Here is a 24,291-nt window from a genome sequence, read left to right on the forward strand (position 1 = left end):
GAAATGCTATTCGGCTGTGTTTTTCCATTACATTTTACAAGGCTTCACTGCGGTTGCTGTAGCCTTTGGTGTTGACCAGTCGTCCCTGATCCTGTTCAATTATACAGTGAAAAATTATAGCTTATGTTCTCAATTCTCACATGCAATAAAGTGGGGGAGGGGAGGGGTGTGTTTTACTCATGCTTAATGGCACCCGGGGAGGTGATGAGAACAGATCAACTGTTCTACACTATTTCTGCTGCTGGCCTCATCTAAGCAGAACAGTCAGGCAGGTCGCAAGGGGATGTAGCAACAGACAGAATATTGGTGGATGCCATGGGCGAATGGAGTAGGAGTCAATAGTCAATAGGCTGGGAGGAGGGGTGAGGAGGAAACACTATAGGTTGGCAGAGCTGTGCCCAACAAGAAGTCATAATAATCATCCTTGAATATACATAATGTCAGGAACATCTCAAAATGTCTGCAAAGTGTAGTGACTGTATTTGTAGGTGAATAGGGCGGTCAGTATTTGGATAGAATCCCTCTTCTGGGAACTAAGATTGCATGGAGTGACATTTGGAGTGATACAGCGCAGAAACAAATCATTTGTCCCAACTAGTCCGGGCCAGTGTTTATAATTCACACGAGCCCCTTCACCCCTACCCCCCCACCCCCCCACCTTTCTATTCCTCTCTCCTACATCCCTTTTTGTCTGCTTCCTCATATGACTAGAGGAGACTAGGTCTGAGCCTGACCAGCCTATGTACAGTGCTTCCAGGTCACCTCTTGTCCCACTCCATTTGACTACTGACTCAGGCCCCATTACGCTCTTCCTACACCCAAGTAATATCTTGTCAGGTGCTGCATGGCCCCTGGTGACCTGCCTTCCGTCTACAGAAGTTATTGTGTAGCTTTTCTGCAGAGCGGATGACGTTTTTCACACAGATAGTGAGCACAACCTTGCACATCTCAGTCAATATTTGCCATGGATATTTCAGACCACCTTGAACGCTGATCTCCTGAACTCTGACCGTGTCCCCCCACCCACCAGGACAATTGCTGAAGGCATTAGTGACAGAGTGCGTACATTTGAGCAGGAGCTTGGGGATCATGTTCGTGGGGACATTCAGGGCAAACGAGCTGATGTTTTCTCTCACAAGATATACAGTCGCTACACTTTACAGCAAATCCTGTGTAACACTTTGAGACATCCTCCGTACATGAAAGGCGCTTTAGCAAATGCGAGAATTAATTATTATTATTATATTATTTTGATGATGTTGGGTCTCTCTCCTGAAATACACAGGCCTCAAAGACAAAGATCTATCAAAGCCAGTGCAGGTCTGCAGTAGTACAAGGGAAATTTGGAGATGTTGCCAAAGCCCTGAAGTGTATGGAGCAGCCCTGACCAGTTCTGCACTGCACTGTTTCTCTTCCTTCTTTTCATTAAGTGAGTTTGAATCGTAGATCATTTTGATGATTGCGAATTAGCTTTCTGTTTCTCGTGTTTAAACTGAGACTGAGATAAATTAATCAACATTGAGACAAATACACAGACACCAGACTTGGCAGCGATTCCCTCTGAAGCCCTGCAAGATGGTTAGATGTCGTAGGCAACCATATCGACTTCACAAATTGTTCCTTCCTGAGGGAACTGGTTCACATATATAGAGCAACATGGATGCAGTAATTTTGATACTACCCTCAGCTCTCCTGCAATTATTTCAAGCCTGCAATCTTGTTCAGAGAATTAAGGAATCACAACAAACCATTACATAATAGCTGAAATGCTGTTAATCTGATTATTAGGGTGAGATGTGACTATATTAATCTAACTCTAATTTTTCTGCTTGTTTTATGATGTACTAAAACCTGGGTGATTTAAGGGTGGAATATCTATGCCTTGGCTAGTTACTTGATTGGTCACAAATCTGTCACATTTTTACTCTACATGTGCAAGTGCTGTCGGCTCCACTATATGATCCCCCTTCTAAGTCCCCACCTAATTTTGTTTCCCTGTCTTCAAAGTCCTTTCAAAAAAGTTTGCCTTTTTGACTGTGCCCTCAGTCACCTTCCCCCTGCTTCCCACCCATGCTCAGTGTTCTGCACAAGATCCCTAGATTTGATGCTCCATCATAGCATCAAACTGCTTTTTAAATAAGTCCAGTGACTTGGATTCACCCACTCTTCCTGGCAACCTATTCCACTTGTTAATTTCCCTCTGAGTAAAGAAAAACTTGGTGTCAGTCCTGAAATTGCCCTTTGCAAGTGTAAACCTGTGTCCTCTTGTTCTACTGTCCTGGTGCATCGTAGAGGATTATTCTGGGTTTACTTTTCCAATCCCATTTACCCTTCATGTAAAGCACTTTTGAGTCATTCTCATATGTGAGAGGTACTCGATATACTTATGTTATGTACAAGTTATATCCCAGTAACTAATGAGCTATCCAACACTCCGAGTAACTACATTTGACTGATGCCTGATACTGGCAGTATTACTTGTGAAGCACTTTGAGCCATTTCAATGGGAAGAATTAATAACATGCACAATCTTTCTTTGACTTTCTTCCTGAGGATTTCTGACTATTTCCTTTCTACGTTGATAACGTGACCTAAAGTGCAGTGTAGGTGTAACAAGAAACAGTCCTGGAGTGTTGTCTGGGTAATCACAGTGCCTCAGACAGCAGAGGCTGAAAAGATAATGACCTTGTCTAAATATAATAAATAAACTGCTTTAATCTTCACGGGCTGACTCCATCAATCTTGGAAAGGTTACCGACCGGCGTGTTTAAAAACATAGGAGGGATGCAGAATGTAATGAGAAAAGGAGTTTGAGTCCCATCAAAGACACGTGCTTAAACTGCTACAAACTGAGATCAATAAATTTATATTTCCATTGGTTCACCCTTTACCTGCCAGTATCAGGCATCAGTCTTAATTGTTTGTGGCGTCCTGTAGCTAAGAGGTTAGAGCACTCGCCTTGCGAATGAGAGGACCCGGGTTTGATTCCCGGGCAGGGTGAAATATTAGGGAAGTTTCCTTACTCCACACGCCTCTGTGTACCTAGCAGTAAATAGGAACCCGGTCATTAGTCAATTGGCAGATCGCCTTTCCGGGGGTAATAATCATTCAAAAAAAATAAAGTAATAATAATAATTTGGTTACTCAATTCACGACTGTTTGTGGGACACTTCTGTGCGCAATTAGGTGGCTCGTTTCTTTTACAAAATATACTATCAATTCACTTTACAGTATATGCTGTGAAGCGCTTTGAGATTTCTCAAAGACGTGATAAGGCGCTATATCAAATGTAAGGATTATTATTATAATTATTATTATTATTTACAATAAGCAGGCTGTGCTAACAGTATCCACAGATCACCAGTGTTCAGTAACAAACTTGTGTGCTTGTCTGTGGCTTGATTTAGGCACAGGTAAAGAATGACAACTTGCACCTACGTAGCATCTTTCACATAGGATGGTGTCTCGAAGCACTTGAGCAGAACTGGGAAAGTGAGTATGGGGGGTTGGAATAGTAGGGAATCTTTTCTGTGAAGGTCCATTTATTACCTGACATGTACTCATACGCACTTTCCTACAGGGATGACAGGATAGGAGAGGTGATGCTGGCTGGTTTCCTTCCCCTCCCCACCCCCATTGACAATAAGGCTAACTGTGCCTCCACCACTGCCCCAGCTAAGATCAGCTAACTTATTGCACACTAGGCAAGATACCAGCTCCTAACCAAACCTCTTCCCCGCTGCCAAGTGCACTGACGTTACAGAGTTTAGTTTGTACCTGCAGAAGATATTATACATTCCTTGTCCCACAGGAACTCTGTCCACCTCACACCCACAAAGGTCCAGAGCACCACAGCTTTGCTGAATTTTTAGCCACACAGACAGAGGTTGTTAGTTACAGAGCCCAACAGAGCAGGAACCCGCAAACCCCCTCAAACAGCAATGCCAATCCCCTGACACAGCCGTCAGCAAGAACCATAAAAATCTGCAGCACAGAAAGAGGCCAATCAGCCAACAATCCTGTAGCTCAGTGGTTAGAGCACTCACCTCGCACGCGAGACGACCTGGGTTTGATTCCCGAGCAGGACGAAAGGTTGGGCAAGCTTCCTTACTCCACATCCCTCTGTTCACCTAGCAGTAAGTAGGAACCCGCTTGTTAGTCGATTGACAGATCGCTTTTCCAGGAGTAATAATCCCTTAAAAAAAACATTTGGTCACTCAATCCACAACTGTTTATGGGACACCGCTGTGCGCAATTGGCTGCTGTGTTTTGCTCACAAAATATATAGTCAATTCACTTTACTGTATATTCTGTGAAGCGCTTTGAGACTTCTCGAAGACGTGATAAGGCGCTCTATCAAATGCAAGGATTATTATTATTATTATAGATAAAATTGGTTGTTCACTTCATGTCTGAATGTGGGTGGGATATTGCTGTGCACAAATTGACCACTGCGTTTTCTCTACACAAAGTCACTACACTTTACAGTGAATCCTGTGAAACATTCTGAGGTATCTTCCTGATGTGAAAGGCGCTGTATCAAATGTAAAGATTATTAATATTATGACAGTCCAGCTAGTTTCAGACAGAGTGTAACCAGCTTAACTCTCACATTATGACTTTGAGATGCAGCTACATTCAGGGCGATAGAGCAGTTCCCCCACATTATATCAACGACATGGCCAATTCCGGTACATCTTATATCTCCTTAATACTCTCACTGGCCATAAGGCACCACAGGACTCAGCGTCACCTGGTGTGGAACAGTGACTGAGTGGCTGATTGACTTGGTGATAGCTTGGGAGTGTCAAACGACTTACGGTGCAGATGTGTTCTTAAGATAAAAGAGTCTCGGATATGATGTTATCCCTCACAGTCGATAAAAATAATTTATCTCACATGTAATATGTCTAGACTGGTTACCGACACGAGGAATGTCTCATTCTTCTGAGTCCTCATATCAGACCATAAGACAAGGCGAGAAAAGGTAACAGGCACCGAATCTCCTTCCTCCAGCAGATTATCTTCGCCATCAAGGCATCCGCCTGTATTTTGAAGTAACCCTGTCTTTGCCTGTGTTATTTGCTCAATGGATTATTTCCATCCATTTCTTTTGTGAAAATATTCTTCCTGACATCTGTTCCAAATCTCTCTCTCTCTGGCTTCCTCCGTCTGCGCTCTTCCTGTATGTATCCGGGCTCACTTTGAAGTCAACTACTGCTAGGTTTGTCCACAAAACGGGAACGGCACTTCAAAGCAACTGATCATGTGAAGCGTTTCAAGACATGTCTATGTTTATAAGATACTTTATTCAAGGCAAGAATTATTATGATAATAGTCTGGCGCTATCTGTACCTCAAAATACTCGGTACACTTCAAGCGATATACTCCAAAGTGCTCCGAGACACTGTTCCACGTGAAGACCCTTATATATTGTCAATGCAAGTTGTGGTTGAGATTTCCTTTTTTTCCCCTGGACTCTAATCTTTGATGCCCATTCTTTTTATACTGCGCTTTCATTGGTAGTCTTTTTGCTCTTTTCTGCTGCTGGTTTACCTTTCGTTATGTAGCTGTTATTTCATGCAGGCGTAAACTCCAGGGGTATCCAAGGTAAATCTCCAAGTGGGTCGAGACTCTGTTCTGAATGAAGGGCTCTAATTAATGCAAGTCATTGTTGGTGTTATAGGAAAAGGGGCAGGTAAAGGGGACTGAAAAGATTTTTCTATAAAAGAGCCAGCACAGACAAAAAAAATGGCTTTTTTTCTGTGCTGTAACGGTTCTGTGGGTAGAGCTTTGGTCCATCTAGTCTTTGTGGATTGGGGACCAAGACTAGCTCTAGTTGTGACTCTGCTTCTGACGGCTCCGTTGCATTGTAAAGCCCCAATACCAACCAGTAAAACACAAGCATTAAACAGCAAACCTTTGGTATAACTTCTAATTCCTCCTTATTGAGCATCATATTGAAGGATAATCCTTGCCTTTTTTTCCAGAGTTGGGATAAAACCTCACAAGTAAAAGCTCAGAGCTGTGAAACCGTTCCCCAGTTGTACAATACATGGTGTTGATGACCAGTCAGTATACATCGCATATATGAGAGCTTCCATCAGCAGAATAATAGCCAGCTAGACTCAGACATCTCTCGTTGGGAGCTGAGAACTCACCATATGCACAATTAATTACACTCATATCAGATCTTTTGTTTCAGAGTATCTTGAGTGTAAATCAGAAGTTAGTGACGTCTGGTTTTGTATTTCTCTGACCAGGTTATTGCTGTAAGGATTGTGTGTGCTGTGCCTCACACCCCTGCATCATGTGACTGTTTACTCTCCATTTGAATGGAGGACAACGTACAATTCTTTACCAGTCTCACGCCTCAATCTGTGTTTGTCAATTCCCCGTCACAGTAGATAAGAGACTCAGATGGTCACATCTGCCATTGGCTCTTTGATATCTCAACACTCAGAAATCCTCATGGTCTTAATGATTAATGATCCAGTTTAGACTGAGTCACTGGAGGAGGTTCTTGAAGATAGAAGGATCGTTCTCAACTCAAACTGAACCTGCCGTAGCTCAACTCTGGATTAGGTTACACCCCGGGTTCAGTCAGGCTCTGGGTTTAGCAGCAAGGCTGCTATAAACCACTCGTTGCTCCTCCGCTGAAGATACTGAGGAATGATTCTGTATCTGCTGAGCACATGACAGTAGCTCAGCCATATGTACATTCCTCGCGAGTCAGCCGGTGACAGTGAGTGTTGGCAGCCTGTGCGGGAGGTCACAGCAGAGCCTGATCTTGGAATCAGGGCCATTCGAAGAGCAAGAATCACGCTTCATTTTTCCTCCATTCTGCGTTTCAAAGTGACCATGATACCAGGCCGACAGCATCTCCATGGTATCAGCCTCCAGACAGCCCTGGATGAGGGAAGGAGTGCACTGCACTCTGCCCATCAGAAAACCTGTGGGTCCATTGGAACAGTGTGAGGCAGTGTAGCTGCTGCAAACTGGTGACCGAGACTGGGACACCGAGCGGTCAGTCAGGCTCCAGGTTGTTACTGTCGTTTGTCTAAGCCGTTTCCTGTATTCTTTATCCCACAGTCACACCACTCGGCTCCTGGTGGGCAAGCACTCTGGTGTCTGAAAGCAGCATTCGCACTGAGTTAGAGTAGCACAAGACAAGGTGCACCCTTTATCGCTGTCCTTTTACTAAACAGGGTAAACACCAGGGCCAGGCCAATTGGCACAGCACAACAAAGTCTTGTTTCACCTGAGGTTTTGGCTCCGACAGTCACACGAACGGACATGATCCCAACACCTTCCAAACTAAACAGGTGTGACTGTGGTTAGAAGATGGGCCGGGTTTAACGGTGGAAACGTACAGGAGAGAGCGGCCCATCTCACAGGGGAGACTGCCTCACACGGGACACAGTGTACGTACAGCAGAAGCAACCATTGTGTTCCCTCTGACATGAACTGAAGACCAAATAGTCCCCAGCACAACCATAACCTCTGACCATGATATCCCACACAAGTCAGGGCAGGAGTCATGTTACCCCTCAGAATAATCACATGACCCATGCTGACCCCTTAGCATCTGCAGATCTGCTGTCCGGCGTGGAGGCCACTACATAAATCCAAGTTGTTGTTGCTGTTGTTTAGGAAAAACAACATCCGCCTTCTCCTTCTCCTTCTGCTTTTCCTGTTTACTCTCGTCTTTTTCTGGCTTTTAAAACATAAACCTTCAGATACCGAGAGGCTACAGGTTGCAGCCCCATCTCGCCGCCAACTAAAATAAAAGAGATAGCTCGACTGTGGACACATCAGAAAATGGACAAACCTGCCCCCAATCCTCTTTGTTATCTCAAGACTTTTCATTATTATGCCTCACGTTCGCTCGTCGTTTGAAAATAGTATATATTTAAGTGTTGTACTATTCTTTTGCAGGATTTAGTTCTGCTGGGTACATTTGGAGGGTGTCGAGGGTTGGTGAGAGTTCATACACATACAGGCATCAGTATGAATATCCTACTTACTGCTCCCATTTCATATGGCCCCATCAACTCAGGCCTGCTTCCCCTCCACTCTGCCTGACCATTTAGAGGGTGGGGGGGGGCGGGGTAGATTTGCTTTTCATCGCTTTCCCACTCCCACCCATCCCACTTTCTGTAAATTCTTCTACTTTGCTAGCTCCCTCCCTCTCAAAACCCATGTACAACGTTCCTCTCTCTTTGACACCACCTTTGTTCACCTTCTGCTTATCTCCCACTTCCCCCCAACACACACACACACACACACATCTCCCACCCAGCTCTGGTTCCTGCTGTTACCATAAACTGCTTTGAGACTCTCTTATTGAAAAAACATTAAATGTAAATTGCTATCCTTTGAGCACAGTGTGTGGTCCTCGTGCGCTCCCCTGTGGCCAGCTAAGGGAATGTTAAATATCCAATGACACTTAAAAAAGAGTTTTTCCCAGTGTTTATCCCGGCCAACAATTCCCCAGATAAAATTGGTTATTCACTTCACAGCTGTTTGTGGGGACATTGTTGGGCGTAAATTGGCTGCTGCATTTGCTTACAAATGAGCGCTAAGGGAACATTTCACTGATGTGATAAAGCATTGTATCCAGTGCAAAGATGTGTTTCATTGTTATGAAGGATTCAGCTCAAGAATGCTCCAAATCATTCATTCATTGCCAGAATGATCAGAGATCTGGAAACTCACTTCACTGAGCTCCCTGAAGAGAAAACTGAAGTTGATCAGATAATGGAAAGAGACTGGAATAACTGGGGAAATAAAAAGGATTTAGAGGGCAGTTCTGTATATAAATGTACCATTAATCTCTCTCGCCCTGTCCTCCCCTTATAACGTCATGTCAGTTCCATCAGGCCTATCTCGTTTCTTTGTTAATGAATAATATATCATTGCAAGTGCTTTTTTTCTCATGAGTGCAAATTCACTGGCAATAATGTGCAACAAATACATGGAAAACGAACCAAGACCTTTGGATACAGGATAAGTCTGATCTGGGAGGTGGAAAAATATTGAAGATTAATGGCAGTGACAGGTACTTATGGTGCTTATGTCAGTCAATATCTTCCTCATACCCTACTTACACTGCATCGATCGATCTCAATGTATTTGGTTGGCATGGCAATTCCTACATGAAGCGTTGTATCTGTGTGCATCTGTGGGTGAGATACAGGCAGCATTTTATTTTGTCAGACAAGTGTCTGACACATGCAGAAACCCATCACTGTGCTTACGAGTATCCAAACCAGACAGATATGCATTTCGCCGACACCCGGAAATTTCCCTGCATCTGGAACAGAAGGCGCACTCTCTCCCCAAAAGACATGCCCTGCTTACCCAATTCTGGGGAGTATTAGGCTCAGGTTGACAAGAGCCAAGGCTCGAGGCTTCCAGAATTTGCACTGAGGTAACAGATGGAGACTAACTAACTAAAACTGCATGGCTTGCCATCGAGAGCACTGTCTGGCAAGCTTCCCACTGCTTGTAGTTCTCTCGACTCTCTACCCCCTCCTCGCTCCCTCCCTCCCTTCCCTCCCCTCACCCTGACCATTTCCCCCCTCCTCGCTCCCTCCCTTCCCTCCCCTCACCCTGACCATTTCCCCCATGCTCGGGTCCCGACCCAACTGTCCAGCGCCTTGGGACGTCCTCCCAACGTGAAAGGCGCTCTATAAATGAAATCTTGTTGTTGTTGTTGTTGTTGTTTGACTTGCAGGGTTAAGAGCAGCAGAGTGCTAGTTGCATTACTGTCAGTTGAGTGTGCTGGGTGGATGGGGTTTCGAGCAGAGGAAAGAGATGGAATATTCAGTGGAGTTTTAGATGTAAATATTTAGCCCTTCACGGGATGCATTGCTTGTTCTGGAAAACTTATGGCATGGCAGCTTGCACCATCTCTTGGCCACCTTCAGCTACTGCATTTATGTATGTGGTTTGCGTGCTGCTGTGCGTGTTGATTTCATACCATCGATCTGGTGGCTGGTACAGCCCAGCGCTGCTCAGGAATAAAAGTCGCGAGCCGTGGTTTCTAATGAGCCTGCAGCCCAAAATTCCACCCAATTTTAGCCCTTGAGACCAATATTGCCCCCTTAATATTGAGGGTGTGTCTAAATTGTGCAGAATTGTGGGAGGGAAAATATCTTCAATCCAGTTTTAACTTGAAAGCCAGTTTTGTAACAATAACAATTTGCAATTGGCTGTCGCATTTCGGCCACTAAAAAAAAGAATCCACACTGCAGAATATTCTGTGAATCGTTTTGAGGTGTCACAAAGACAGAAGATAAGGTGCTATATCACATGCAAGGTTTATTATTATTATTAGATACATCTGATCACGTCTTCGAGATGCCTAAAATCACTTCAGAGTAAAATGTGCGGTGACTTGTATTTTGTAGGTGAGCCTTTCGCCAGTTCTTAAAGGGAAATCAGCTTCTAAATTTAGAGCGAACTGATGAATTTTCCACAATTCTGAGCAATTTAAAATTTTTGAGAGAAACCAGTCTCACAGCCCACTCTCGTGAGTCTCTCTGAGAGTGAGCTTGCAGAGATTTATGCCCCAGGGAATTTCTTCTGCCCTGGGACCTGACATACTGGCATTGGCACTTGCGCAAAGCTGAGTAGCTGATGCACAAAATACAAAGTTCTGGAAAATCTATCAAGAAAAGCACTGGCCAGATTCCATCTGCTGCTACACCAAAATACCCAGCCACTCCACTTTACAGTAAATCTTGTAAAGAGCTTTGAAACGTGAGGAGTGCGGTATCAAATGTAAAGATTATTTTTACTGTTAAACCCACATGCGAAGACGCAGAGTGAAAGATACAGCCAGGGGCTGACTCTCAGACAGAAGGATTCCAGACCCAGTCTCGGCACGTTCTGCTGCTCAGGATAGTTCAAAGTGGCGACGTGAGGAGCTGTCAGTTTCACTGAGTACATTTCATGTGAAAACCAGTGTCTGATCGTGGGAGAGAGAGAAAGGGGAGAGGGGGGGGGTGATTGGCTAACTCACTCAATAGTAACAATCCTTACATTTGATACAGAGCCTTATCATGTCGTCAGAATGTTCTAAAATGATCCTGTGAAGGCCTTAAGGATGTCAAGGCCTTGGAGAGGGAGCAAAGGAGATTTACCAGAATGATACCAGGGATGAGGGATTTCAGTTGTGTGGAGAGACTAGGTAAACTGGGATTGTTCTCCTTAGAACAGAGAAGATTAAGGGGAGATTTAATAAGATTTGTTCAAAATTATGAGGTGCTTTGATAGAGTAAATAAGAAGAAACTGTTTCTACTCTTGGGTGGATCAGTAACCAGAAGACACAGATCCAAGATAACTGTCAAAAGAACCAGAAAGGAGATGAGTTGCGGAGAAGTTTTTTTTAATGCAGCAATTTCTTACGATCTGGAATGCACTGCCTGAAAGAATGGTGTAAGCAGATTCAATAACACCTTTCAAAAGGGAATTGGATATTTACTTGAAAAGAAAAAAATTGCAAGGCTTTGGGGAAAGAGCGGGTGAGTGGGTTTAATTGGAAAGCCTTTCAAAGAGCCAGCGCAGGCACGATGTGCCAAATGGCCTCCTTCTGTGATGTAATTCTATGATGCTATGACCTACTGCTGAATGTAGTGACATCCATCTGAACCAGACTGTGTGTTTTGTGGGCGCCTGTGGATCCGTGTGTCCAAGCTCAATATATATTATGCAATGACCAGCTCCGTAGTCTGCTTCCCTGGCTGCTCAGTGCGGCCCACAGTCAGAAACCTCAATCGACTTCGCCCATCGAATGGTACTCGATGTTTCTGGAATATCTCCTTCTAGCCTTCGCAAAGAAGTCTTCTGCTGCGTCCAGGGAGATGAGTCGGTCCTGTCAATGGCAAAACATTTTTCTTTTTAACACTCCCGGCGCCGATCCTGAACTAACAGGTGGTGTAAGAACCAAACCACCCTCCCCACCATAAGCTGGTTTCTACTGTAAGACCTGTCCTACAGTCACCTCCCCCTTCCCCACTTCTCTCTACTCAGCATCCCTCCCACCAATGTTAAGCGCTCAGAGATGTTGTTCTACGTTTAAGCCGAGCAGTAAGTAGGAACTCAGTGGTTCGTCGATTGGCGGATCGCTTTTCTGGGGGTAATAATTCCTTCCAAAAAAAATCCACAACTGTTGTGGGACACTGCTGAGAGCAATTGGCTGCCACGTTTCGCCCACAAAATATACAGACAATTCACTTTACAGTATATTTTGTGAAGCGCTTTGAGACGTCTAGAAGACGTGATAAGGCGCTATATCAAATGCAAGGATTATTATTATCTCAAAGTGCTTTAAGATTGGCTTTCAATTCCAACTCACGTTCGTTTGCGCTGCGCTTGAAGACATTTATTTTACGTGACAGAGAAAGGCACCACCGAGATCGAAGGTCTTATTAAGTAACATATTGGGAGAGGCAGCTCAGTCACAAATCTGAATGCCTGAAGAGATATTTCAGTCTGGAGAAGCAATTTGAGATAACACCAAAAGTGATACATTTAGTCTATTCCCACACAGCATGGCGCTCACTCACCAGCACGTAAAGATATCTCTCTGGCACCTGACGTCCGTTCAGGAAGATGTTAGTTTCTCTTGCTAATTTCTGTAACATTTCTTGGGATCTTGGCAAGTTCTGAGTGTGCATTGTACTAGACTTGGACACACACAGCAGGGTGTCTGCTTCATTTTGAAAACCTGGGAATCGATATCAGAATTAATAACTTTTTATTGCCTTTCATTGTATCAACCGCACAACTACTGCAGACAGAGTACGCGCACACACAAGACACTGGACTGGGGACAAGAACAATGTCAATGAATATTACCCAGTTCTTCTAAGATCCTTTTCCAACGGTTTCTCAGTTCTCTCCGAGTCTGTCTCAAAGTGTGTATGTCGTAGTTAAGCTTCTGCCACTCCTGTGTGAATAAAGAGCTGTAGTTATTGCTCTACATTTCAGCACTCCGAGACGCTATCCTGTGTGAAGGATAAAAGCAGGTTCTTGCTGTTGTGATTGCTCTGTCTCAATGCACATCCAGCACAGGGCACGAACTGCCTTTCATTCTACCTTTACACATACAGTGACTTCCGGCAACTTTGACACCATCTCAAATGCAAAGAGAAATAGAAGGGAGTTTCTCCTGGTGTTCTGGCCAACAATCCCCCAGATAAAATGGCTCATTCACTTTGTGGGTGGTTGTGGGAACTTGCTGTACACAAATTGATCGCTGGCAGGATTTTTCCCACCGACAACACTGCCACTGCACTTAGCAACATTTTCCTGTGAAGCGCTTTATTGAGATATTCCGACGCTGTAGACACTGGATCAAACTAAGGGATTATTATTATTATTATCTTTAGAATCATTATAACCATTCTTATTGATGTAGAAACAACCCTTGAGGAGAACTGACCTCATAAACAAGGAGTGGGTAGCCATGTTCTGTAATGTCATTAGTTGAATTGAATTATCTTTCACCTCCCTGCACCCAGTGTGTTAAGTGCTGGGTGCTTCTCTGGAGGATATTTAGTGCTTCAGACAAGACTATACAGCTCAAATCTTTACACTGCAGCTAAAATCAGTACCAGTCTGCAGACCCCCTACCCCACCCCACTGTGAACTCCACCTTACCACCCAACTCCGCTCACTCTTTGCCAAGCTAACTAATAATAATGATGTTTGCACTAAGACGTCTTAAAGCATATCACAGGATTTTACTGAAAAGTGTATTGACTGTGTATTTCATAGGTGAAAGTGGCAGCCAATTTGCACCACATAATGTCTAACAAAGAGCCATGTTGTGAATGATTGATGTTGTGGGGGGCGGGGGGGGGGGGGGGGGGGGCTTATTTTTGCTAGCCAGGACACCACGAGAAACTCCTTCCTTCTCAACTTGTTAAGAAAACATATACTTGTACTTGTCTCTCGCGGAACATAGTTTTTTTGTTGAACAGCTCATTTGCTCAGGAGCAAGTCTAAACTCTCGTGGCGGTACATGTCACCCAGTGCTATGGAAACCAAATCTATAATGCCATGAGTTCCCAGCAATGTGGACAGTTAAAGTGAAAGAGGACATTGCATTTTTCTTTGAAATGAGGAAACTACAGTATAGGGCACCATCTAAAAAGCAGTTGGAGGGTGGGGTGGAAGAAAAAGAGAGAGGAGGGGGGGGGCAGGGGAGGATGAAGCAGTCCTGGTTTGAGGACACATAGCTAATGTTATTAAAGTCTACATAGTTGGCATTTCATTGTTGTTGGTAACCAGATGTGCATCTCACTGTCGGTGTCTTTCTCCTTCAACCCCGCACCCCCCATTTATAAGTGTAAATGGGTGTTATATTCTGCCGTCCTTCAGACAGGATATTAAACCAAGGCCCCCATCTGCTTGTTTGAATGGACGTTAAAGATCCCATGGCACTATTCGAAAAGACAAAGGGGTTTCTCTTCTGCTGTTCTGGCCAAAAATCCCCCAGATAAATTTGGTCATTAACTTCATTGCTCTGTGTGGGACATTGCTGTGCACAAATTGGTGCTGCCTTTTCCTACAAAATACAGTCACTACACTTTACAGTATATTCTGTGCTTCTTTGGGATATCCTCCCGACGTGTAAGATGCTATATAAATGCAAATTGTTGTTGTTGTTCAGATGTCTGCTTGAAGTGAAAGATACAATATGAAATGTAAGGATTACGGTTATTACCCACTTATGCAGAGTTCCAGCAGCGGTCACAAGCCAATTTTTCCCACCTCCCTCGCCTTCAGCTCCAGGTTAGAGCAGATAACTCAGCAGTGTAAAAAAATGCAGAGTAATTGGGCATTTTGGGACAAAAAAGTATTGACATTTTTATAAGATTCGTCAGAGGATTTAAGTACGTGAGCTTATCTTAGTTACAATGCGGTTACTATTCACCAAGCACAATTCTTATAGTGTAATTTCACTTGCTGCTTTCTTTTTCTCTCTCTCCCTCCCCATCTCTCCATGCAATTTACTGAGAGAAGTGTGCACTTACATGCCTGAATGCATGACCGATTCCTTGACAAAAATGGATTTTATTGTTAAATCAGCTTTACCCTTGGCGAAAGGCACAGTGGTGTCCAGCCAGGCAGTGCTTCTGCAGGGCACGAAGGCTTTGTCCATGTGGTGTTAGAAGAGAAAGCTATTGCAGAGTCCGATTTACAACTTGGTGACTCAGCATTCCCCATGCCCCTCACATTCACAGGGACAATAGTTGACCTATTCCTGGTGAAATATTAACCACAGATAACCACAGCAGCATATCACATCAGATGGACGTTTCAAAACGCTTTACAGGATATACTGTAAAGTGATTGTATTTGGTAGGCAAATGCTGCAGCCAACTTGAACCAAGCAATGTCCCACAAACAGCCATGAAACGCATGACCAATTTTATCTGGGGCATTGTTGGCCAGGAAACTGGGACGCTGGAAAACTCCCTTCCCTTTTCAAATAGTGCCACTGGAACATTAACATCCGTCCACTTGAACAGGCAGACGGGAACTCGATTTAACGTCTCATCCACCGATGCCACCTCTGACAATGCAGCACTCAACAACAACAACAAGATTTCATTTATAGAGCGCCTTTCATGTCGGGAGGACGTCCCAAGGCGCTGGACAGTTGGGTCGGGACCAAAGCAGGGGGGATATGGTCAGGGTGAGGGGAGGGAAGGGAGGGAGCGAGGAGGGGGGTAGAGAATCGAGAGGGGAGCTGAAGGCACGGTCAAAGAGGAAGGTCTTGAGACCGGCCTTGAAGGAGGAAAGGGAGGAAGCAAGGCGAAGGCACTGGGGGATAGAGTTCCAGAGCCTCAGGGCTGAGAGGCTGAAGGCCCGGACACCGATGGAGGGCGGTTAGGGCGGGGGATGTGGAGCAGACCGGAGCCGGAGGAACAGAGGGTACGGGCAGGTAGGTAGGGGGGTAGTAGGTCGGAGAGGTAGGAGGGAGCAAGGCCGTGAATGGCCTTGTGGGTGAGGATGAGGATCTTGAATTCGATCCTCTGGGGGATGGGGAGCCAGTGGAGGCGAGCGAGGGTGGGAGTGATGTGGTCGCGAAGCCTGGTGCGGGACAGTACACGAGCTGCAGAGTTCTGAAAAACCTGCAGCTTGTGGAGGTCGGCGAGGAGAGAGTTCCTATAGTCCAGCCTTGAGGTGATAAAGGCGTGGACCAGAGTTTCAGCAGCGTGAGGGGTGAGGTAGTGCCGTAGTCTGGCGATATTCTGGAGGTATACTCCCCTCTCTCATTTTACTGAGTGTCAGCCTGGACTATAAGTTCAAAGTCCGTTGTGGGGCTTGAAACCACAACCTTCCGACTCAAGTGGTGGGAGTGCTACAGTACCATATGAGGCAGACTGACAAGATTTAGGATAAGACTGAGATGAATAAATACTGCAGATTTTCCAGAAAAGGAGGCCAGACCAGGAGATGAAGGGCATGAACCAATGGGGAGACATTAGAAAAGTAATTGGACACTAAATTTATCTTAAGAAAAAGACCTTTCACCAGCTGTCAATGTGCACTATAATAATAAAATAATAATAATCCTTGCATTTGATATAGCGCTTTTCATGTCTTCTAGATATCTCAAAGCGCTTCACAGAATATACTATAAAATTAATTGACTGTATATTTTTGTGGGTGAAATGCAGCAGCCAATTGCGCACAGCAGTGTCCCACAAACAGTCATGGATTGAAGTGACCGATTTTATGATTGTTTTTTTTCTTGAGGGATTATTATTAGCCGTGTGGGGTAAGGAAACTTGCTCAAGGTTTCGAACCTGGTCTCTCGCTTGCGAGGCAAGTGCTCCAACCACCGAGCACTGATTCTATTTTGTTCTGGTTAAACAAAATATCATTGGTCGGTACTTATTAATCGAGTGGTACTTTGTGATGGAAAAGTAACATTTAGAAAATAAACCCATTACAATAAGTGGTTCTTAAATTAAAATGACCTTATCACCGTTCATTGCAACAGCCCCTAATTTCTGGTAGGCTCTATACTTTACTAATTATCTACACACACAATACAGAATTTCCTGCATGTTAACTGCGCTTTACAGCTCCATAAACCCTACTATAATGGTCTCACAATTATCATGCATCAAGGGTAGCAGGAGCAGGCATCCACATTGAAAGCCACTATGGACTGAGTTGGGATGAGCTGCAATGAGAGGCTGGGTGGAGGGGTTTAGGGCCAATTTGATTGAGGCATTTAAAATAACGAAAGGGATTGACAGGTTCGATAGTGGACAATGCTTCACTGTTGTAGAGGGATCCATTACAAGGGTGGCGTAGCCGTAAAGATCAATTTTACTGAAAAGTGTAGAGACTGTGTACTTGTAAGTGAACATGGTAGTCAATTCTACTCACAGCAATGTCCCATATCAGCCAAGAAGTGAATGACTGATTATATTTGGGAAATTGCTGGCCTGAAATTGCCAGGTTCCTGCGAATGAAATGAGAAGGGCCACCTGCCTCCTCCCATCACTAACTGCCATTCACGAACCTCAGAGTCTTTGTCAGTCTCGTTTCTTTTCAGGATCAGGCTGTACAGTTCCCGGTCGTCATCGGCCACGATGTGAGAGGAGTCATGGGGCGTGCTCCACAGGTTCCTTTCGTCGTTCCTGGGGCTTTCCAGCTGGCTGCTGTAAGATCGTCTTCTGGCATTGCTGAGAGAGGAGAGAAGCAGCGACACTCTGAAGGTTGCATGCAGTCTGCTCTCCTGATAACCGACCACGCTTTAGAGAAGCTAAGAAGAATTGGCTTTAATAATAATTGGCTAATAATAATAATAATAATAATCCTCACATTTGATATAGTGCCTTATCACATCTTCAAGACAGCTCAAAGCGCTTCATAGAATAGACTGCAAAGTGAATTGACTGCATATTTTGCAGGCAGGCGACACACGGCACCGAATTGCACACGGTAGTGTCCCACAAAGAGTCGTGGATTGTGTGTCCAAATTATTATTATATTTTGAAGGAATATAAAGAATAACCCAGAATTAAAACATGCATTTACATAGCAATATCCCTTCCCGTAGGACAACATCTCTGCCCGCTTCACAATGACAGCAACAGGCGCTAAGCAAGGGAGAGGGGAGAGGGCAAGGGGGAACGTGACGAGGTTTGATCAAAGAAGCAGGTTTTAAGGCAGGATTTAAAGACAGAGAGTGGAAAAGATGAAGAGACAGAGTAAAGGAGCAAGTTCCAGAGAGGTAAACGGTGTACAATCTGAAGGCTCAACCATCGGTGGTAGCACAGAGAGTGCAGAGGGAACGCAGCAAACCCAAGTTAGCTGAGCGATGGCCAGCAGAGGAATGGAGTCGGAGAGGGTCAGAGAGATGAAGATGCTAGTGCATGAAGCAATTTACAAGTGAGTGTGAGAACCTTGAAGTTGAAATATAGATAAGTGGGATATAAAGCCACTGACACATTGAATCTATAACACTAAGCCCTGTAATATCTACTTATACACAGACGTGATAGCCAGATACCCAATGCAGCGAACAAGCTACTCAAGGAAAGGGTGGAAGGAGGAAGCAATGCAAATTTAGTTACTGATGGCATTTATCCCATCACCTGATTAATGAAACCCATGATATGTACAAAGGAGCGAGGGCGGGGGGGAGGGGAGGGGCGGAATGTGATCTGGCAATGCTGAGAATCTAAACTGGATCTTATTCCTAATCTATGTCAGGAGGAGTCACTAATTTGCAAGGAATTCAGGTCAACATTATGACTCCAGTAAAATGCTGACTAACACACCATGAAATTACGAGGTTAAGTCGACGCCAAGTCATCGAGTGGGGCAAAGATACCAGGCAGCTGAAGGAAGCTTCCCTTATGTTTACAGCGCCTGATAACTACCAGCATTAAAGTTCGAGCTGTTTGTTTCAGACAGAGGTCTTTTCAACATATCACATGTGTGCGTGAAGCCAGGATAATATCTGTGGCATCAGAACAGATTTTTTTAAAAAACTGAAGTCACGGGGCATAAACATGTTAAGAAAAAAGTCGAGATTTTTAAAAAATCTCTTGAGTCTATCAGAAAAGTGGAGAGGCAGAATCGTTTGGAGGTAGAAACTTTGAGCTCACAGTCCAAGCTGACACTCCAATACAGTCCTGGGCAAGGCTGCATTGTCAGAGGTGCCAACCTGCGGATGTTAAAGGTGTTAAACAGAGGTTCTGACTGCCTGTTCAGGTCGACATTAATATCTCCTGGCACGACTTGAAAAAAAAGAGAATGGAGTTTTTCCCGGTGTCCCGGTCAACAATCCCCCCAAATAAAAATTCGTCATTTGCTTCACATTTGCTTGTGGTATATTGCTCTGTGTAAATTGGCTGCCTCGTTCAACCACAAATACAGTCACTGCACTTCACAATAACATCTTCTGAAGCACTTTGAGACATCTGGGTGTAGTGATATCATTCTGTATCAAATGCAAGGGTTATTAATTAACACTTTATTATTAATTAAGCTGAACTGGCTCCAAGGAGACATGCCTGGCAATGGAATGTCAGAATCAAGCCAGACCTCTGTGGCAGTCTTGGTAATCCGGTTTCTGAGCCAGTCGGGTCTGCGGTATTCCAGGGCACTGCTGATGCCAGCACAGCCAGCCTGGCTCATCAGCAGGACCTGGAAGGGGAAACCAAACACTGGGGGTAGGGAGTCTTCCTACTCAACTCCTGTTAACCCTGCAAATCAAAACCCTAACGGGTAGGGTGGACCTAGCTGGACAAGCAACAGGAAAGCTTTCCGACAGCAAAATCAATGGCAAGCTATGCGGTTTTAGCTGGTTAGACTCCAGCAGTAACCCAACTCACACTCTGGGGACCCCAAGCCTTGACTCTTGCCAACCTGCGCCTAATACTATCCAGAACTAGTTAAGCAGGATGAGTCTCTCCAGGGAGAGAGTGTGCATTCCGTTCAAACAATCTATCTCTGGGATTTCCATATGTAGGTGAGGTACATGGAAATCTCAGCTTGGTTTGGATACTTTTAAGCTTGGTGATGGGTTTCCACACGTGTCAGACACCCGGCTGACCCAAAAAAATTGTTGAATAATGCCATGAGATCTTTAACGCCTGAGCAGGCAGAGAGTGCTTCTGCTTAATGTCACATCTGAAGGATGGCACCTCTAACAATGCTCACTCAGTACTGCACAAGAGTGTTACACTGGACTAGAAACTCAAAGCATCAGCTTGGCTGGGTTGGTAGCACTCTCACCTCTGAGTCAAATAATCATCAGTTCAAACCCCAGCATAGGGACTGTGGGCTCACAGTCGAATCATTAGAAAGTGCTCGTTAGCATTAACTACCATCCTCCTTCCGATCCGAGCAAGTTAACAATTCATCTAGGAGAAATTACACCCAGGTCTAGGTTTACTTTATGTTTTTAGTATTTCCAAGTGTCCAGAAGTTCGTAAATTTGGGGAAAACACAGCCTTGATATTGAAACCATTTTTTTTCTTTAAGTTCCTTTTATGAGCCACAGAAAATTAGCTTCAAAGTTAAGACTGGATTTAACAATTTCCCGAAGTATTGCATACTCTAAAAATCTAGAAGAGTAAATAATACAATAACAACAACAACATGTGTTTATATAATGCCTTTCATGCAGAATTTCGCCCACAAATATACGGTCAATTCACGTTACAGTCTATTCTGTGAAGCGCTTTGAGACGTCGAGAAGACATGAAAAGCGCTATATCAAATGCAAGGATTATTATAGCATAGCGTCTTGGGGCGCTGTATAGTGGCAGGGTTGGATGCCAAGAAATGGAGAAAGTGAAGGGGGAGGTGACCATTGGTGCAGTCAGAGGTAGGTCTTAAAGTGGGATTTAAAGCGAGAAAAAGGGGGGAGCGGTGGAGGGATTGAGGCAGGCGGGTCCAGAGGTTAAGGTCATTGTGGCTAACGGCACAGCCACTGATGGTAACACGAGGACATGGGCAGAGGAGAGGGATATGAGCAGCTCACAGATAGGGAGGTGCTAGGGAGTGCAGAGATCTGTACACAAGATTGAGGACCTAGAAGTTAATCCTTCCAGTGACGAGGAGCCTGGCAAGGATTGGGGTAATGGGTGTGCGGATTTTGGTACGGTGAGGATGTGGGTGGCAGAGATTTGGATGAGCTGGACCTTATGGATGGTGGTACTGGGTGGGCCAGTGAGGAGGGCGTTTGAAAAATCACCCTCGTGTTTGATGAAGCACCTCATCACATCTTCTGGGTGGTGGAGGGGGGAAGGGGAAGCATACCTCAAAGCACTTCACGGGATATACTGTAGTGTGTAGTGACCGTGTATTTTGTAGGCAAAATGTGGACGCAGGTGGAATTTCCCTCCTCGATTGGCGGATCTCTTTCCGAGGATAAAAATCTCTCGAAAAAAAGTCACTCAATCCACGAATGTTTGTGGGTCACTGCTGTGAGCAATTAGCTACCGCATTTTGCCCCTCAAAAATACACAGTCACTACACTTTACAATATGTCCTGCGAAGAGTTTGAGAGGTCTCAACAACTTGATAAGGCACTCTATCAAATACAAGGATTATTATTATTATTATGATGATTGTGATTATTATTAAGACAAAATCAGCCTTGTGATAAAACGCTCGTAAACCACAGTGCAGTCCTGACTGTCGAGTGTGTTGGTACACTGACTGCTATCACTGCTTAACCCCCTTTCCCCAACATTAAACTTTGCCTTACCTGATCAGAAGTTCCTTTTCCTGCGTTTTGTCCACATCCAAACACTTAAAGCAACAGATCGCACTCAGAAAGTCCTTTGACTCCATTGATCTTTCGAGTGAAATAAAAAAACACACACACACACACAAATCCCTCTCAAATTCCTTTGGAGTGGGGGAGAAGAGAGGGAGAGAGAGAGAGAGAGAGAAAAAAAGTCAGCAAGCACATAGGAACAGTAGCTGGAAGTTTGGGAGTCCCAACTCTTTGAAACCTGCCTTCACTTGCAGTTCAAGGTCAGTGTCAACTGGATCATAAACTCCCACTGGGACTGCATTTGTGTTTTGAAATTACTTAAAGTAAAACTGAAAAAAAGATCCGTGGCAGCATTTACTGGTGTAAATCCGATTGGATCACCACTATCTCTCCTTCTGAGTTGCTCTTCTCTCCCCTGTCGATCAGATTTTACGCAGAGCGCAGACGCGTCGGGGCCAAAGTGAAACCCAACAAAGGTCACAAAACGTTGCAACCGATTGAAGGAGCGATGGTGAGTTATGCTGTCAAGAAGGCTGCACAACAAGGTTTAATACAAACCACTGCACCCACCCACCCCTCTCTCTCGGTCCAAGTTCCAGCTTTCAGGGGGAAAAAAAAATTAAAGCCTGACGAAAATAAATGAACCTGTTCTTCAAGGTTTATATGAGACCCAGAAATTGTACAGGTGAGGATGAGGGCTGTTAACCCTGTTCCCGGGGGGTGGGGGGGTAGTGGGGGTGTGTGTGTGTGGGGGGGGGGTGATAATCCCTTCAAAATAAATAAATAACATTATTTGGTCACTCAATCCACAGTTGTTTGTGGGGCGATTGTGCGCAATTGGCTGCAAAATATGTCCAGTCGATTCACTTCACACTATATTCTGCGAAGATCTTTGAAACGTCTTAATGACGTGAAAAGGCGCTATATCAAATGCACGTATTACTGATATTGTATTGCCAAAAGTATCCTTTCCCACTTACTGCAACTTGTTAGTCAGTGATGTTGCCATTAGATAGGACGTGGAGAAACACTATTGGAATTCCTTGTTTAAAGGGTACTTTACAATATATCTTATTGCCTTCACCTGCTTACACTTACCAGATAAGAGGGCGTTTGCAGACTTTGCTCCATTAAGGAACTGTAGTTTATTTGGAAAAGGCTTATGAAATCATTTTCCTCACAACTCATGCAGTCTGTTTTATACCTAAAGGTTGTTTGTAAAGTTTAGCAGAAGTTTTTAAACAGTATAATCTTGATCTACTCTGCATGTGTAGTGCTCAGAATTTGACAAATTGTTGAATTCCTTCTCAATTTCAAAGTCTTTTTTTCTCTGTAGTTCTTAAACTTGCAGAAAACCAGCTTCATAAGTAAGACTGGACTGTAAGAATATGCCAAATTTTGGACACTCCAAAATGCTATGTAATCTGAGTAAATCTAGACCCAGGTGGGATTTCTTTCCAGTGGTTCCTTATCATATCGGATGCATTCTAATCCAGTGCATGTTAATTTGTTCCCAGGTTCACTGACCTAACATCGATACTGAGAACAACTGTGATTTGATGTCAGCGTAGGGAGGCACAGTGCAAGAATACTAAATGGACAGTCTTTACATGTTACAAAAAACTCTGAAATGTTTTGAGATGCTTGGACATGATAAAGCGCTATTATCAAACACAAGGATTGTTATATTAATACTGGCCCAACAGGACGATCTATTGGGAAACAGCCGTGGATGGTTCCTAACAAGCGGTTTGGATTGTAAATACTTAGAAGTGCTCGACAGTTGCTTAGCACTCACCAGATCTCACTTGATGGAGTATTGGAGTCAGTTTCGAACTCCCAAGTTTAATGATATTTGGACCTTGGTGGACATCAGATGACGATTCACCAGATTAATATTTGAGTTGAAGGGGCTCAGTGATGATGAGAGGCTCGGTAGACTGGGATTATTGACTGAGGTGAAACATCTCATGATCACCCACATCAAACATCACATGACTATCACCCAAATCCTCACCAGGCTTCATTGCCTCCCTCTACAAGTCTATACACAGTATACAGACCTGGATCACGTCCCCTTACAGTCTCTACACAGAATACAGACCTGGATAATGTCCCCTTTTAATTTTTTTTACAATAAAATCAGGTGTGGTTCTGTGAGTCTCTCTGAGATTCCTTAGTGAATGAATCCACTTTGACTCCAAAACATCTAGGTTATCAAAACTGAGCACAAAGTTCCATATTGTCGCTGAACCAGTGCTGCGTATAAGATTAGCTCAGCTTGTTTCGAGGGTTTAATCAAATCACATAGCATGATGAAATGCAGCGCTTGTTTACAAAACAAAGGCAAGAGGACACCATCTGGGGGCCAGAACTATAGGCGCCCACATAAACATAGGCTGTGTCCTGTTCTTTCTTCTCCAGAGCAATGAAGAGCATTGGCCAGATGTTTGCTTTCACGCCATGTTAGTAATTAGATTTCAATGTATTCTGGGCAGAGAAGGCTCAGCAG

At 44.3% G+C, this 24,291-nt stretch overlaps 1 protein-coding gene across 1 annotated transcript; it reads right to left on the reverse strand.

Annotated features, from left to right (window-relative positions):
• Positions 1-11,556: 11,556 nt before the first annotated feature.
• On the reverse strand, positions 11,557-21,918 carry LOC103176555 (melanoregulin). Its single transcript, XM_007890189.2, has 5 exons — positions 21,768-21,918; positions 17,562-17,724; positions 12,869-12,959; positions 12,577-12,737; positions 11,557-11,882 (listed from the first exon to the last, which is right to left on the reverse strand). The coding sequence occupies exons 1-5, from the start codon at positions 21,851-21,853 to the stop codon at positions 11,781-11,783; spliced, it is 603 nt and encodes a 200-aa protein (XP_007888380.1). The 5' UTR covers positions 21,854-21,918; the 3' UTR covers positions 11,557-11,780.
• Positions 21,919-24,291: the final 2,373 nt, after the last annotated feature.

Source organism: Callorhinchus milii, unplaced genomic scaffold, assembly GCF_018977255.1.
Source record: "Callorhinchus milii isolate IMCB2004 unplaced genomic scaffold, IMCB_Cmil_1.0 Scaffold6, whole genome shotgun sequence".
Classification (NCBI taxonomy): domain Eukaryota; kingdom Metazoa; phylum Chordata; class Chondrichthyes; order Chimaeriformes; family Callorhinchidae; genus Callorhinchus; species Callorhinchus milii.